A 15,948-nucleotide genomic window follows, 5' to 3' on the forward strand; every position below is an offset into this window, starting at 1 on the left:
TCCATCCAGCTTCCGAAACAAACCCATCAAACGCAGACGGACCCAATGTGATGAACAAATATGAATCTTGTTGACCTGTGAAATTGGTCAACGGTCGTATGTACGATATACGACATCTTTTGAACGATGTAAATGTAAATATATGACAGGGTACCAATATCTAAACAAAACACACATAAATTTATAGTGGTTCAGTCTTGTTCTGATGAACAATAATAACCTAATCCACTTAGAATTAAATATTGAATCACTCAATTGACAATTACAAAGATGAACTGAAGAGTTCACTCGTCACAGGTTTGCCCAGAAGTTAATCCAAATGATTGATCCAAAATTCTCTCCAAACAACTCCTCTCCCCTTTAAATGAAGCCCTGGGTCCTGTATTTATAGTACACAGGGGTTGTTACATGATCAGTAAGACTAGGGATAGTGGTTTGGTACACGATCATTGGGAGTGGAGAAACATGTCCACCTTCCCATGATTATGAGATCGTGGGTCTTCTCGTCGTTTCTCTGGATCGTGGTTGTCGTGCACGATTGAAACCTTCGGGAAAACGTCAAGTCTTGGTTGGTCTATGAGACTTAGGTGTTAGGCCCGATGACCCTTGAGAGCTTGGGTGCTGTAACGCCCTGGTTACCCCATAACAGTTGTGGTGAACAGTGAACCGAAAATTTGATCCGCTACCCGAGTCCTTTGGTTAAAAACGTGATCCAAGTGTTATTAACATGCTAAGTTGAAAAACCAATAAAAAGGAAATGATACATTTCATTAAGTATATAAATTGCTCATGAGCCACTCAAAACGTTTACAGGTTGTTTATAGTACAAAATGGTCGCTACTGTGTCAAATCTACAATCCCCGTCGACCTAAGCGACAAAAATAGGGTAAACCCCCTAGTCCCTCTGAGAACTCCTTGGCCGTGGTGGTCAAGCGGCCGCATATGTACACAACACCACCTAAGCTCTCCACTCAAGGTTGGGTGAGCTTCTCTTTCCCTTTACCTGCATCACATAGCACCCATGAGCCAATGCCCAGCAAGAAAACACAATATAACATGATATAATATCAACAATGATCGTAACAATTATTCAAGACTTTCAGTTCAAACGGATAGGTGACAGTCGCCAAAGTCACAAGTATGGGGACAGCTCCCTTTAGCCATGTGACGATAGGATCACCAGGGCTAAATAGATAAGTGAACATTTCACTAGCTTTAACAGGACAGGTTCATGGTGACTAGTCACCAACATAACCTTCCTCATGACTCTAGAGTCATATCCATGGAACATCGTTCCCTAGCCACGTGACAAGCAGTCACCTGGGCCCTATGCCCTGGCTCTCAGTAACTAGTCTTAGACTATCCAAGCGCTTATAAATTCATCGACCTTAGGGTCGGTTCAACATTAATGCCATAGAGCCATTCAATACTGATATCGATTAGATCTAATCTTTATTCGGCCCTGTGTTTAGAATGCTTATGCCGATCTGACCTTTAGGTCAGTGTCCCTGACTAGTCAGTGCCATATACAAGTAATCAACATTCACTAGCATTTAACATGCAATCCATGTCCACATATATTAATCCACATGCCTCAATAACAATCACGCATGTCTTATACATATACAGGGTGCAATTGTATTCATACACTGTTTTCTTACCTCTGGTTCGAGTGAAAATTAATATAAGAACGATCCTTGAGAATGATCAATCTTTTAATTCCTTGACGGTCACCTGGTCATAACCAAAATATAGGATTCATCAATGAAAATGATAAGCAAAGGTTCCCAAATCAAAACCTAGCCTCCGAGACATCGAATCCTACTAAACCGGGTAGTAGGATCGATCCCGAGGCCTAAGGCTTGAATCCCCAAGCTCAAAACACATTTCTGGCCAAAAATGCCCTTATGGGCCGCGGCTCATCCCTCTGACAGAGCCATTTCTACTCAAGAAACCAACGTAGGCCGCGGCTCACCATAGCCATGCCGCGACCCTTTACCCAAACCAGCAAGCACCAGCTTGTCTTCCCCTGCGTTTTCCCTCGAAACCAAACCTTCAAACCAGTTCCAAACACTCAATCCAACCCCTAAACATCATCTAAATCAAACCCTCATCAAAACCCAAGTTAAACTCTAATCAAAACTTCCATTAATCCAAACTATCCTCAACAAAATCACAAACTAAAATTTTAAACCAAAACAGAGTAAAACTAGAAACTTATGGCTGACACTCACCTCAAACTTGAGATTAAATCCCCTTCAATGGCTGAACCAACTCTAAGAACTCAACCCCTTGATTTCCTAGCTTGATTCCTCAATTTGGGCTCAAAAACTCCAAAGGTGAAATGAGAGGGAATGATGTACGGGAAGGAGAAGTAAAGGCTCTGTTTTGTTCTGTTTTTCTACAGCCAACTAAAATTTCATATACATCCAAACCAAATGACCAAAATGCCCTTAGGTCACTTAAGGTTTCTAAAGCCTTCCTAAGGGCAAAATTGTCCTTTCCAACCTATACCGTTAATCATAATTAACACTCTCCAATTCCCGCTAATCACAAACACCAATAATTCATATCCCGTTAACCTATAATTCCCGGTAACGCTCTAATCATTAAAAACACCCCGAGACTCACCCTGAGACTCACCCCGAGCTTAAGCCTGTTATGACCAAACCGATAAATTATATTTAAAGATCGTCTCATGCCGAATAACTCAAACCAATCCACATTATAATGTGGCCTCACAATATATCATTGACATGTAAACAAATATACAATTATGCCCTCAACGGGCCAAATTACCAAAATACCCATGTAAACAAATGTGGACCCACATGCATGCATTTAACATCACATTATAATATAATTCTCATAAACATGCATAAATTCATTAAATGGCATAATTAAACAGTTATGGCCCTCCCGGCCTACTAATCCAGCCATTAAACCATATTAGGGATTACGGGGCATTACAGGTGCTAGGCCTGTTGATCTTTTGGGTGCTAAGTCTATTGATTTCAGCTTGAACGAGTGTGAACTTTATCAAACGAAGTGTATTTGGTAGGTTTGGCCGACCACCCTATGGGGTTCTTAAGCATGTTAGGTCGACCACCCCTAGGGGGCTAGGGTTAGGCCGACCACCCTTATGGAGTTTAGGCACGGTCGAATTCCCTATAGGTCCCGGACCTATCCATATTTGTTTATCGGTTTTTTTCAATACTTTGTCGTTTTTTCTATGACTTGTGATGTCACGTGCCGCTTTTTCATTCGCCATGCCATCTGTTGAATTTTGAGGGATAACAAAACCCAATGACCATTACTTTGCCGACATCCGCTCCTCCACAGCAATAAGCATTCCTCCATTGGGTCAAGCCTTCATCAAACTCCTTTGCTCTCCCATCATCGAATCAGACCCGCCCTGCATCTCGAGCTCGACGTCATCAGAGTCGAGGCGAGGGGTTAAGAGTTGTGTAGAGCTTCAGATATGGGTTTGGGTTATTGGTGCGTAAACTCGAAAAGATTGAGGGATTTTGCTGCAAATATCTATATTAACAAAGTGTTGCAAGCATTGGTCCACACTCGATATGTGCTAGAAGGATTCACGTGTGAACATGATAATAGGCTATGTATAATAAAATAAATTATTTATTTTAAAATTCATGTATTTTTCTATCTTTCTAAAGTTCTTTAAGCTCCTTTTTTGCTTATAGAAATAAAAAAGTCTTTTTGGAGGTGTTTAAGTAAAAAACAATTAAAGTTTTTTTTTTTAAATTTATAAATTCTTATGGGAGAAGGTTTCTCAAGAAGGACTTTTAAGAAGTTATTTTTTAAATTAGAATAATTTTCATAATTTCTAATTTACTTATAAAACATCATTTTTAATTGATATTCAAACACTTTGAAAAAAACTTTTCAATATAAAATAAGCCACAACTTTTATTTATCATTTACTTTTAATTATAAACATAAACTTAGCAAAGGTCCCTATATTTATTATCAAGTTACTCACCAATCATTTTTTCATTTTTTTTAATTTCTTATGATTTTTTTTTTAATTATTGTTAACCACCGATAGTTCTTTGGCTGTATTTTCTTTATCTTTTTCTCACTTCTCTCGTATTTTGGGAATGTAGAACTGTACCTTATATTAGCTCTTAAACAAATGTTGATTATTAAAAAAACTATTCCCATAATTTATTTAAATTTTAAACATTAACCCAAAAATATTTAAATAAAATATTTTAACATAACTAAATAAAATAACATAAAAACATTTACTAAAATTATAAATCTATTAAAAGCTTCATTTCTTACCAAAGTCAGGCTCCGTTACTAGATGTGTGGTAGCCACTTTTTTTTTTTTATAATTTGATGATATTAAATTAATACACCAACATATAATAGAAAGAGAAGGAATAACTAATAATAAGGTACTATATGAACGTCTTTATAAGATTGTATGAGTTGTAACCACTAATTACACAATACAAAAACAAAAAAGAATATTTATTTATTTATTTAATAAACAAGACTTATTCGTAATTACATGGTATTTAATTATATGTTAAGTTGTTAGATTAATAATAATTAAATTATATATAGTTGATGATATATTTGTTGGTGGCAATTAATTAGATTACATGTGAACCATCTTTCTATACATTTCATTTTAAAACATTACAATGCTGTTGGGATATCTAAGATAAAGGAGGAACCACCATATGGAACCTTCGTATGTATAATATATTTATATATATATATGAGATTATATAATCATATAATATATAAAAATATATATATGGTTGGTGTGGTACACAACATACTTGATATGTCACCACTCACCAATTAATAGTTAAAATATCCCAATTCCCACGTATATATTTTATATTACAAGCAAAAAATAAATAAAAAAATAAATGAAAATGTAATAATAATATTAATAATTAAGGAAATAGATATTTCAAAACGATCCCTTTTTTGCCTTTTTGGCTTTTGTATTTGGAAAATACGTGACAAATGGTAGATCTAGAATAGACTATATATGTCTAATGTCTAATATATATTGGATTTTTGATTTGTCAACGAATTAAAGACCTTAATTTACTTTATTATTCTTTCAAAAAAAAAAAATTACTTTATTATTAGGTCACGACAAATGACAACACTAGTTATTTTTATATATATAAATATATATGGAATTTTTCGTATAGTGCTTTATTTTAAGCTCTATTGGTGAAATTTTCAGTGTTATTAATTTTATCGCCTCGTAAACAGTTTTTAACGCGATTTTTTTATGACCGTGTATATTGTAATTATTTAGAGTATCATGTAAATTTTCAGAAAATTCCAAATAATTTACAGTATCGAAAACTAGGTTTAAACATGTTGTTTTTCACGCATATAAAAAAAAATTAGTCAAACGTGTAACAACATGTTTAAACCTAGTTTTCGGTATAGTAAACTATTCGGAATTTTCTGAAAATCGCGTCGATGCTCTAAATAACTACAATATATACGGTCATAAAAAAAATCGTGCCCAAAATTATTGAACACTGAGAGTCCTACCAGTAAGGCTTAAAGTGAAGCCCAATACAAAAATTGTCATATATATATATACATATAGGAGAATTCTCCTATAGGGGTTTCACTTTAAGCCCTACTGGTGGAGCTCTCAGTGTTCTTGATCCGTGAACAGTTTTCAGTGCGTGGAAAACAACATGTTTGAACTTAGTTTTCGGTACTGTAAACTATTCGGAATTTTCTAAAAATTTGCAAGATGCTCTAAATAACTACAATATACACGGTCATAAAAAAAATCGCGCCGAAAACTATTCATGGGTCCAGAAACACTGAGAGTCTTACCAGTAGGACTTAAAATAAAGCTCCTATAAAAGAATTGTCCATATATATATATATATATATATACCTCCACCACTTTATGCCATTATTATTGTTGTTTTATTTGGAAAACAGAATCAGAATCAGAATCCACCTTATTATTTGATTGTTCCTTCTTCTTTTGAGATCAGAAAATGTTCAAGGAATTTGGATAGAATACGTATATAAGAAGAGAACCATAAATGAAAAACATTCACCAAAAAGAGGCTTTACTATTAAGCAAAGCAATTTCAAATGAAGCAACGTTGGAATATGCGCTTCTATACTTGCGTACCAAAAATGAGAATTGTACGTACAATTTCGTATCAATTTTTTTAACCAATCACATTTATTTATAATAAAATTAACTTTTTTTAAAATCATTATCATGATCACTTCATAATACAAGAGAAATACTAAAGAACACCTTATGGTGCCCAATAATATATCGTTATTAATTGGTGTAAGTCAATATCGACTCGATACTAAATTATAACAACAATAATATACCATGTTTTAGAGTGTCTTATAATAATGCTCATAATATAATAGTGCATATTTTGTGTGCACACTTTTTATTTCGAAACATTGTATATATTTATGTGACAATTTTTTTAAAACCAATTACATTTAGTTTGGATAGACCACACAAAATAAAAAACTTGTTATGTATGTGTGTGTATTATTTCGGTGTAAAAGTTATATTATTACTCTAAATTTTTTTTAGAGTATTGCTATAGGGTACCAGTGATACCTTATACCATATGACATCTCAAATTATAATTTAGTATTAATTTCTACATATTTTAGTTTAATTATAATATATTGGACAAATACTAAATTAAACTAATCTAAGGTGTTACTCGACACTATGAGAGCACCTCCAATATCGAGTACCAAAAAATTAGTGCAATACTATATTCATCACATTTTATAAAAAATATGACTCTAGTTGTCCTTCAAAAAATGTTACAAATTTGACACATCATAAAAATTGTACCAAATATTAATTTTTTTTTGTGTTAATTTATATTTTTTTGTATAAATATTGAACTAAATATAATATTAATTTATTTTTATGCTAAATTTGACATAAAATTTAAATCCTTGATTGTAAACGGTGGGAGGACCGAAATGGAACTAGTCTCTTTTGTTTTGCTTCTGGAAATGAGTGACTCGTTCGTTGAGTTTTTATGAAATAAATAGTATGAACCCAAATGGTCAAACTTCAAACCAAAATCAATGGAGAACGCGTCCCCAAACAAATCAAACACAAGAAATAGACAATTCTTTTGAGGACTTTTCTTCTTTTATCCAGTTTATCAAGACTGGTAGATTTTATTAATTAAAAAAAAGTTGATTAATTATTAGGTATTCTCTTCCCACTCAGCTCTTACTCGGATTCTAATCCTCTCCTCCTCGATACACGCTTTACTTTACTCCACGTTTTACTATGTCCAACCATCTCAGTGGGCCACGTGTTGAGCTCACCCGATGGACTGTACGCCCCTCCGCACTGAATCACCATTCTATTTAATTTTTCCTTTTTCGAAGCGATACGTAAAAGAAAAGGGACTACTCACCGACGAAACGACGCACAAAAAGCACAACTGCGCCACACGACTCAGACTCACTGACTGGCTGTTAGGAGGAAAGGAATTCCGTCTCTCTCTCTCTCTCTCTCTCTCTGGCTTCATTCCCAATACACCCAATCAGAGTACGACACGTGTACCTATCGATACACAGCTGGAATCACCTTCTCTTTTCTCTATTCGTATTTTTCGCGGAATATGCGATTTTTTTTTTTGAGAAGTGAGTTTGGATTGGATGGAATGGAACGTACGAAGCATTATTTAAAAAATTAATTAATTAAAAATGAAAATGAAAATGTGGAGAGGTCTTTAAATGGCAGAGAGGAAAGGAAGCGGGAAGGTGTGCCATTCATTCATTGCGTTTCATCGCATTGCTTTTGGTTTTGATTTTTGAGCTGAAATCAGAGAAAGGGTTGAGCTCCATTGAATCGAGATCTACCTTCTTCGCCTTTTGGTTTCAGGTAAAATCACTGATGAGCTCTAGCTTTAGCTACTTTCATGGATTCTGGTTTTGTTTTGATGTTTTGTGCATTTGTGTTTGTTGTGTGTGAATGGATCTGGTTGTTGCTAAAATGATCTCATTCTGTATGGATCTATGTATATAATGATTTGATTTGATGATATATGGAATGGATTTGAGCAGATACAGACAGGGAAAAGAGAAAAGAGAAAAGAGAGAAGAGAGAGAGAGAGAATGAGTCCCCCCATTGAAACACCTCACAAGCCAGTTGTTTCGTCCCATACTGGACACCCACCTCTGAATGAGAGGATTCTTTCCTCCATGAGCAGGAGGTCCATTGCTGCTCACCCTTGGCATGATCTTGAGATTGGTATGAATCTATCAATATCTTCTTAAACTTTACTTAACATCATCTTCATTTTCATCACAACATCTCACCCCCCTTTTTTCTTTGTCATTTCAATAAATGCAGGACCTGGTGCTCCAACTGTCTTCAACTGTGTAAGCATACAATACATTCTTGTATATATTCTCAACTTCTTTTGTGTTTTGCTTGAACATTGCTCTTATGAAAAAACATACAAAATTTCATTCAGGTTATTGAAATAGGAAAGGGAAGCAAAGTGAAATATGAACTTGACAAAAAAACTGGATTGATTAAGGTACTCTCTCTCTTTCTTTCTTTCTTTTCTGTAAGAACCCAATTTTGAATGATTATAATTTATGTCAAACATGGATTCATTTTTTAACAACGTTTGATTTGTGTATGTAGGTTGATCGTATTCTTTACTCGTCAGTTGTGTACCCTCACAACTATGGCTTCATCCCTCGTACTCTTTGCGAGGACAATGACCCCATCGATGTTCTCATCATCATGCAGGTGCCCCACCTTTCTTTCATTCATTCCCATTTATAATAACTCTACATTATTATGTTTCTTATGCAATTGGGGCTTCAATCTGACATGTTTTGATTGACAGGAGCCAGTGCTCCCAGGATGCTTTCTTCGGGCCAAAGCTATTGGACTCATGCCTATGATTGATCAGGTGAATTTTGGGCTTCGTTCAATTGTTCTTCTTGTTGTTTTTAACCAAATATTATTACTGTTCTTAATCTTGGCTTGTATGATATGAACTCAGGGTGAGAAAGATGACAAGATCATTGCTGTTTGTGCTGATGATCCCGAGTACCGACACTTCAATGACATCAAGGAGCTACCCCCACATCGTTTGGCTGAGATCCGCCGCTTCTTTGAAGACTGTAAGCTTTGCATTGATCTCAACTACTTAACTTTTTTTCGTTTAGAGTTTATTGGGTGATAGAAAGTTTATGCCTTTGGGGTTTGTATATGACATCAAAATATTATCATTGATGAAACTAAACAGACAAGAAGAACGAGAACAAGGAAGTTGCAGTGAACGATTTTCTTCCAGCCTCGGCAGCCTATGAAGCAATCCAGCATTCAATGTAAGTTTCCATGCTGCTGATAATGATGATGATGTTCTTCTTCTTAGATTAAAAACAAGTCTTGAATTGTAATGTGGGATGATTTTGTGTAGGGATCTGTATGCGGACTACATAGTCGAGAGTCTGAGGCGGTAGCTGGAGCAAGACAGACAGGGACAGACAGAGAGAGATGTCCTTTTACATTTACTTCATTGTAACTAAAAACCATAAAGGAAAAAAAAGAACACTATCTTACCTTTGCTGGTAATACTACAAACAACTCAAACTACTAGACCAATCCCTATTCCTATATATAAGTACTGAATCATAGCAATGGATGCTCTGTTGCTCTTATTTTTTTATTATTTTTTTCAAATTTATTTTTGCCCAGTTTGTTTACCAAGTTTTTATTGACAAAGAGGAAGTGCTTGGAACTGTGTCTTTCCCTGTGACACTTCCACACTTCATGTTCTTGTCAATTTTATTTTCTTCTCAAACGTTTGAAATCAATGACAAAATATATATAATTCTGCTCTGAACTTTCTTGTGTATGTATGAGTGTTTTTTTTGCTCTGAAAGTAGATGAATAATAACTTGGAAAAGTTGATCATATTAAATCCAATAGGCAATTAGAAAGAAGAAATAAAGATATAAAAGGAGACAAAGTAAAGGAGTTAGTGGTTGTGATCTTAAGCAAGAGCATAATAGTTCTCTTTATTCTTTGTGTTTTGTTGTGTTCGTAAGCAAAGCATATTCGAATTAAGCTATAGAGATCTCAAATTCACCATACAAAAAAGTAGGGAAGGCCATTTTGAATGAGAATTTATAACTAAACTTTGATATTATTAGTAATAATTATGTATTGGAAGCAATTGAAGAAACCAAACCAAATAGAACCAAACATAGTTGAAATTGGATGTGGATTTAGGAGGAGGTGAAAAAGCACTATATAATTAGAATTATAGTAAATGGCTCAAAACAATGGCTTCAAGAAACTAATGTACTCATTTTTAAAATTGTAGAGAATAGATCATTTTATATTGTTGATAATCTAAATTGTCATATTCTATAATTTATTTATTTATTTAGAAGCATATGACTTTAATACAGTAATATGTGTATATTAATTTTGTAATTAGTTTTTATTTTAAAGTTATATTGATTTTTAAGTTTTTTTATGGGTTGTTGGTATATTATTTTCCAACTAATGTATATATTTTTTGTGATATGCTATATTATTTTCTTTATTATATTTAGTTTCTATCTTATTATACATAATTGTAATATATAATTTTATATCATGATATAGACATTTTAATAATAGTATATAATTTTGTCAGCATAGTATATACATTTTTAATTAATTATTTTGTTGGTATATTATTTTTCAACTCAGTATATATATTTTGTGGTATGATATATCATTCAACAATCCATAAAAAACGAAAAAAATAAATAAAATTAATTAAATGAAACTAATATGCATAAAGCGTAATATTAAAATATTTAGAATAATATAGTCATTTGCTAAATGACATATTTAGTAATATGAACATTTACTTACTTTCACACAACATTACATCATTAAGAGTCATTTTGCACCAAATCACATATAATTAAAAGTAGAAGTTACACGATACATGAGATTTATTTTGAAAAACTTTGATAAATATGGAGTTTTTTTTTTTTTTTTTAAAGTTTTGTATGAGATATTTTATTTGTTTACATTTTTGTGTCATATACTTAGTAAAAAACTTCAGTATAAATTTTTTAATTACTTTTATGGATATTTTTATTATTGTATTTTGTTTTTATATTTAGGTTAATAATATATATAATTAATCATATACATAAAACAATATATCTTTCTTCATCATATGTATTTATTCGATTATCGAACATTACAAATATATATGTATTATTGTTGCTATTATATTGTTTTATATGTACATACAAATATGAAGCGATGGGGTTGTCTTTCACTAGTGGTGCTGCTTATGATGATGCATGAGTTACACTCACTAAGCATATGTATGTTTTGGATGATTCTTGGATTAGTTTCATGTTAAATAATAATCGATTACACTGTAAAACAATTTTGAATATTTTAATAATGTGGTAGTAATCGGTTGCACTATCAATTTTATTTACCATGGCAAGTACTCGAGTGAATTGTAATTGGTTACACTACTCCATGTTAACTTTGTATTTCCTTTGTGATTATAAAAAATAATGTAATTAGCTCTAATTAACGAGTCCTAAGCACTCACACCTGCCTATATTTAGGGTCGGAGTCTCGTTATAAAAACAAACCAACTTGAGTATGCAAAAATGCTGCCAAATTGCAAATCCTATAACAACTTGAATTTTGCAAATTCTTAAGGAAAATAATATCGAGACGTAGATTAGGTCTCTTTAAAGTACTAATCACGAAAAAAATCTTCGTATTTCCATTTATTAGTAGTTTCTAAATTGTAATTGCACCAATAGTAACTCCAATAAAAAAGGAAACAAATTTATTTTGGCATTTTTTATCAGAATTTTAAGCAAAATAAGAAAGGTAAAAAAAATTGAATGTATTAAACTTTAAAATATCTATTTTTAATTATTGTATTGTATGACCCTTCTTCATTCCCAATTCACTTGTATATATTTCCCAAAACCCTGTCTTCTTCCTAAAACCCTTATTCTCTGTGTGTGCAAACATGGGTTCCTTCAACAACAACGGCAGCAACTTAGACAACCTACTCCTCCAGAGTCTCATGGGGAGGCTCCGGCTTCGACCACCCAATAACCCTTTGTTTTCGCTCTCTCAATCCCAATCCCAATCTCAATCTCCATCCCTCGAAGAGCTTCTCTTCGAATCCGCCAATTTCTCCGACGAGGACTACGACGATGACGACAGCTCCAAAACCCAGCTCGCCAAAGAAGAATCCAAGCTCGAGAAGGAGATAATTCGCCTCATCCTCACCGGAAAGACAGACCAACTCAAGCCCAATTCAGGCCAGGCCGTCACCATCGCCGACAACCACGTCTGCGTCGGCTTTCACCAGGAAAAGGACTCCGAGTATCGGGTGTGGGAGTGGCACGGCCACATCATGCTCTTCGATGAGGATAACGGCTATACCCCTGAGTACATATACGGGAATTACTTTGAGAGACTTCAGGGGAAGAATAAGCGGAAGGAAGAGGGAGAAGAAGTGGAGCCTGAAGAGGAGGAGGAGAAAGTGGTCAATTTGGGGCTTAGGGAATTGATCGACGATGGTGGGGTTGGTCAGGGTCGAATCCTTCATCGGAACATGAATGCTGACTCTTCAAGGTTTGTTTAAAACAACTCTTGAACTTATGCATTTGTTTACATTCCTTGGCTTTGTGAGTTGAAGTAAATAGAGTTTCAGATACACTGTTTTACTTTGATGTGATTTTATACACAAGTTTGGTTTGTTGCTAATATAGAATAGTGTATACTCAAGAGATATTCAACATGAGTTTAGGATTGATGGTGGTGATTTTTGATGAATAACATTGGCACTCAGAGAGAGATGTATTTGAAATTTTGAATGTGTAATGAAAATTTGAATGAATGATGTACCACAGTGAGTACACAGGTTTGGTTTGTTGCTAATATAGAATAGTGTATACTCAAGAGATATTCAACATAAGTTTAGGATTGATGGTGGTGATTTTTGATGAATAACATTGGCACTCAGAGAGAGATGTATTTGGAATTTTGAATGTGTAATGAAAACTTGAATGAATGATGTACCACAGTGAGTACACAGGTTTGGTTTGTTGCTAATATAGAATAGTGTATACTCAAGAGATATTCAACATAAGTTTAGGATTGATGGTGGTGATTTTTGATGAATAAAATTGACAATCAGAGAGAGATGTATTTGAAATTGGGAATGTGTAATGAAAACTTGAATGAATGAAGTACCACAGTGAGTAGATGTAAGGATGTTACCCAGTTATAAGATCATGGTTACTCTGCTGATTTTGAGTTGGAACCCCGTGAGTCTTAACAAAGACATAGTTATCCTTAGCAATGAAAAAGTTCATTCACTTATGCTTGGAAGTATCAAATGATTGCATTGCAGTTTTGGTTTTATGATCATGTGTATGGCCTGGCCTGGACCTATTGACAATACACCAATACTCATCTCAACATGTTGGATTAATGTCAACTTTCTCTTCCTATTTTGATCTAGTTTGGGGTTGCTTGTGTTTGCTGTGTTGAATCTAGTTACAAGGGTCGTGTCTGTTGTGTTATGTTGCTCTAGAGCACAAGGCTAATGAATTGTAATAGGACTTGGACATATCTTAAATTCATTTCAAAGTTTGATCTTGATCTTGGTCTTGTTTTTAATGATTGAGCTTAAATTGTAAGATGATAAGGTAGAAGGGGTTTGTTGTTATAATAGTTACTTTGTTTCTTCTTGCAGGGTTTAGTTCAGAGGACAGGACTGGAGAGGAGTGAGTGTGATGAGTAGCTTCAGTTTGCGAAGGGAGCTTTCAGTAGTTTTATGAGTGGAAATGTGGATCCTCATCTCAACTCATGTAATGATGCACTTTGGGCCAAGTGTTTGGTCATAATATTTTCCCATTAGTTGCTATATGTCAAAGCCATTTATTTCTCTTTCATTGATTGTTGCAAAGCCATAATCATAAACTTGAAAAAAAAAAAGTTGCTTAAATGAACTTTGAATGGAGGGGTTTAACTTTATAATATTTCTTTTGTTTATGAAAACAGAATAAAAGTGAATGAATTGTGAAAGTGATTAGAAACCAAGGCCTCCTATTCTCTATTGGATTTAAACCAAGTTTTTTCTCTCTCTTCTCTCCACATGATTTATCTCTTTCTCTTCTCTCCACATGATTTATCTACGAGTCATTTGACAAATTGACATTTTTTAAAGTCATTTTGCACTCTATCCTAGTTTTAATAATTTTTTACAAAATGTTTTCTCATAATTTAGATAGATTGTTGAAAGATTCAAACAGTTGGTCGAAAATTTTAGACCGAAGTTATTTTGCAAAAAAAAAAAAAAGATCAAAATTGGTCAAGAGTGCAAAATCACTTAAAAAAAAAAATGTCATTTTCAACAGTTTCTCTTTATCTATGTTATTTTTCTTTTATACTTACGACTTTAAAGTTCAAATCTTGAATATCTAACACTTATTGAGGATTTTTTTGACTGATGTCTTGTTAATTTCATGTGGTGTTCATAGTACAAGATACAACTAAGCTGGTATGGATTTTAGAGGAAGAGTGAATATTGTTATTTTTATTTAGAATTTCAATTGAATCCATTGTTGAATACATCATTTTTCTAGTTAGGAGAACAAAACAAGTACGAAAATAATGGAAATGTAACCAAACGTTATGTTGTTCACCATGAAATTGTAGTCTTCTCAAAGTTTTGATTTTTTTAAAAAAAAAACTCTGCCCATCTCCTAATTTTTTTAACGAACTCATTTAGTAAATTTTTTATAAATTATTTCTTATTACATCCCGTAAGATCAATAAAAAACATTTTATGCTATAATTAAATTTGAATAATGAAGATTAATCAGTCTAAATGGAAAAAAGAAATCGTGAACTCATTAATGTATAATAATTGTTTTTTTTTCATCAAAATGGAGGATACAAAAAGAATTAGGCTATGGAAACTAAGAGCACTCGGAAAGTAGCTAATTTCGCTAAATTTGAGTTATTTTAATATATTTTACCTTAGTGCACGTGAATGAAAAAATTATAATAGTTACTTAGCTAAAATATAGCTCAAAACTCTTAAAATGCATCTCCATAGGATGAGCTATAATACCTTAATATATTACCTCATGAATAGTGCATCTCCATATATAGCTAAACTTTAGGCTTCTTCAAAAATATTTTAATATTTTTTTCTTTATTTCACCATATATATATATATAAATAACATATTTATTATTCACTCACTCGCTCTCTTTCTTTCTTTATCTCTCTCCATATATTTGGATATATATAAAAGGTCATTTGGCAAAATGACATATTTTTTAAAGTCATTTTGCACTCTAGCCTAATTTTAATAATTCTTTGCAAAATGACCTCTCATAATTTAGACAACTAGTCGAAAATTTAGACAGGTGGCCAAAACATTCAAACAGCTGATTGAAAATTTTAGACAGCTGGTCGAATTTTAGACAGTTGTCATTTTGCAAAAAATTATCAAAAGTAGGTTAGAGGTCAGAGTCTAAAGTCACTTAAAAAAATAAGTCATTTTCACCAATTTATCATATATAAATATATTACATATATATTTTTCATATAGAGAAATATACATATTAAAAAATAAATTTAAATATATTATTATTTTTTAATTTAATTTGATTACTGATTACTTACAGTAATATATAAATAATTTATATTATAATAATATTACTGTTTACCGAGTTTTTTCGGAAACTAGAATTATAAAAGATAAAAGAACTTAGAAAGTAAAAAATATAGATGATCACACAAGGAAGTTTACGTGGTTCGGGCATTAAAGAGCCTTAGTCCACAAGTCAATTGTATTAGAGCTTTTATAGAAC

The 15,948-nt window shown here is 33.0% G+C and overlaps 2 protein-coding genes across 2 annotated transcripts; both read left to right on the forward strand.

Annotated features, from left to right (window-relative positions):
- The first annotated feature begins 7,542 nt into the window (after positions 1-7,542).
- Positions 7,543-9,911, forward strand: LOC133831757 (soluble inorganic pyrophosphatase 4). Its single transcript, XM_062262162.1, has 9 exons — positions 7,543-7,927; positions 8,110-8,296; positions 8,399-8,427; positions 8,523-8,588; positions 8,699-8,806; positions 8,907-8,972; positions 9,066-9,186; positions 9,312-9,393; positions 9,486-9,911. The coding sequence occupies exons 2-9, from the start codon at positions 8,161-8,163 to the stop codon at positions 9,526-9,528; spliced, it is 651 nt and encodes a 216-aa protein (XP_062118146.1). The 5' UTR covers positions 7,543-7,927; positions 8,110-8,160; the 3' UTR covers positions 9,529-9,911.
- Positions 9,912-12,007: 2,096 nt separating this feature from the next.
- LOC133831758 (uncharacterized) lies at positions 12,008-14,164 on the forward strand. Its single transcript, XM_062262163.1, has 2 exons — positions 12,008-12,691; positions 13,818-14,164. The coding sequence occupies exons 1-2, from the start codon at positions 12,078-12,080 to the stop codon at positions 13,822-13,824; spliced, it is 621 nt and encodes a 206-aa protein (XP_062118147.1). The 5' UTR covers positions 12,008-12,077; the 3' UTR covers positions 13,825-14,164.
- Positions 14,165-15,948: the final 1,784 nt, after the last annotated feature.

Source organism: Humulus lupulus, chromosome 4 (assembly GCF_963169125.1).
Source record: "Humulus lupulus chromosome 4, drHumLupu1.1, whole genome shotgun sequence".
NCBI classification, from domain to species: Eukaryota; Viridiplantae; Streptophyta; class Magnoliopsida; order Rosales; family Cannabaceae; genus Humulus; species Humulus lupulus.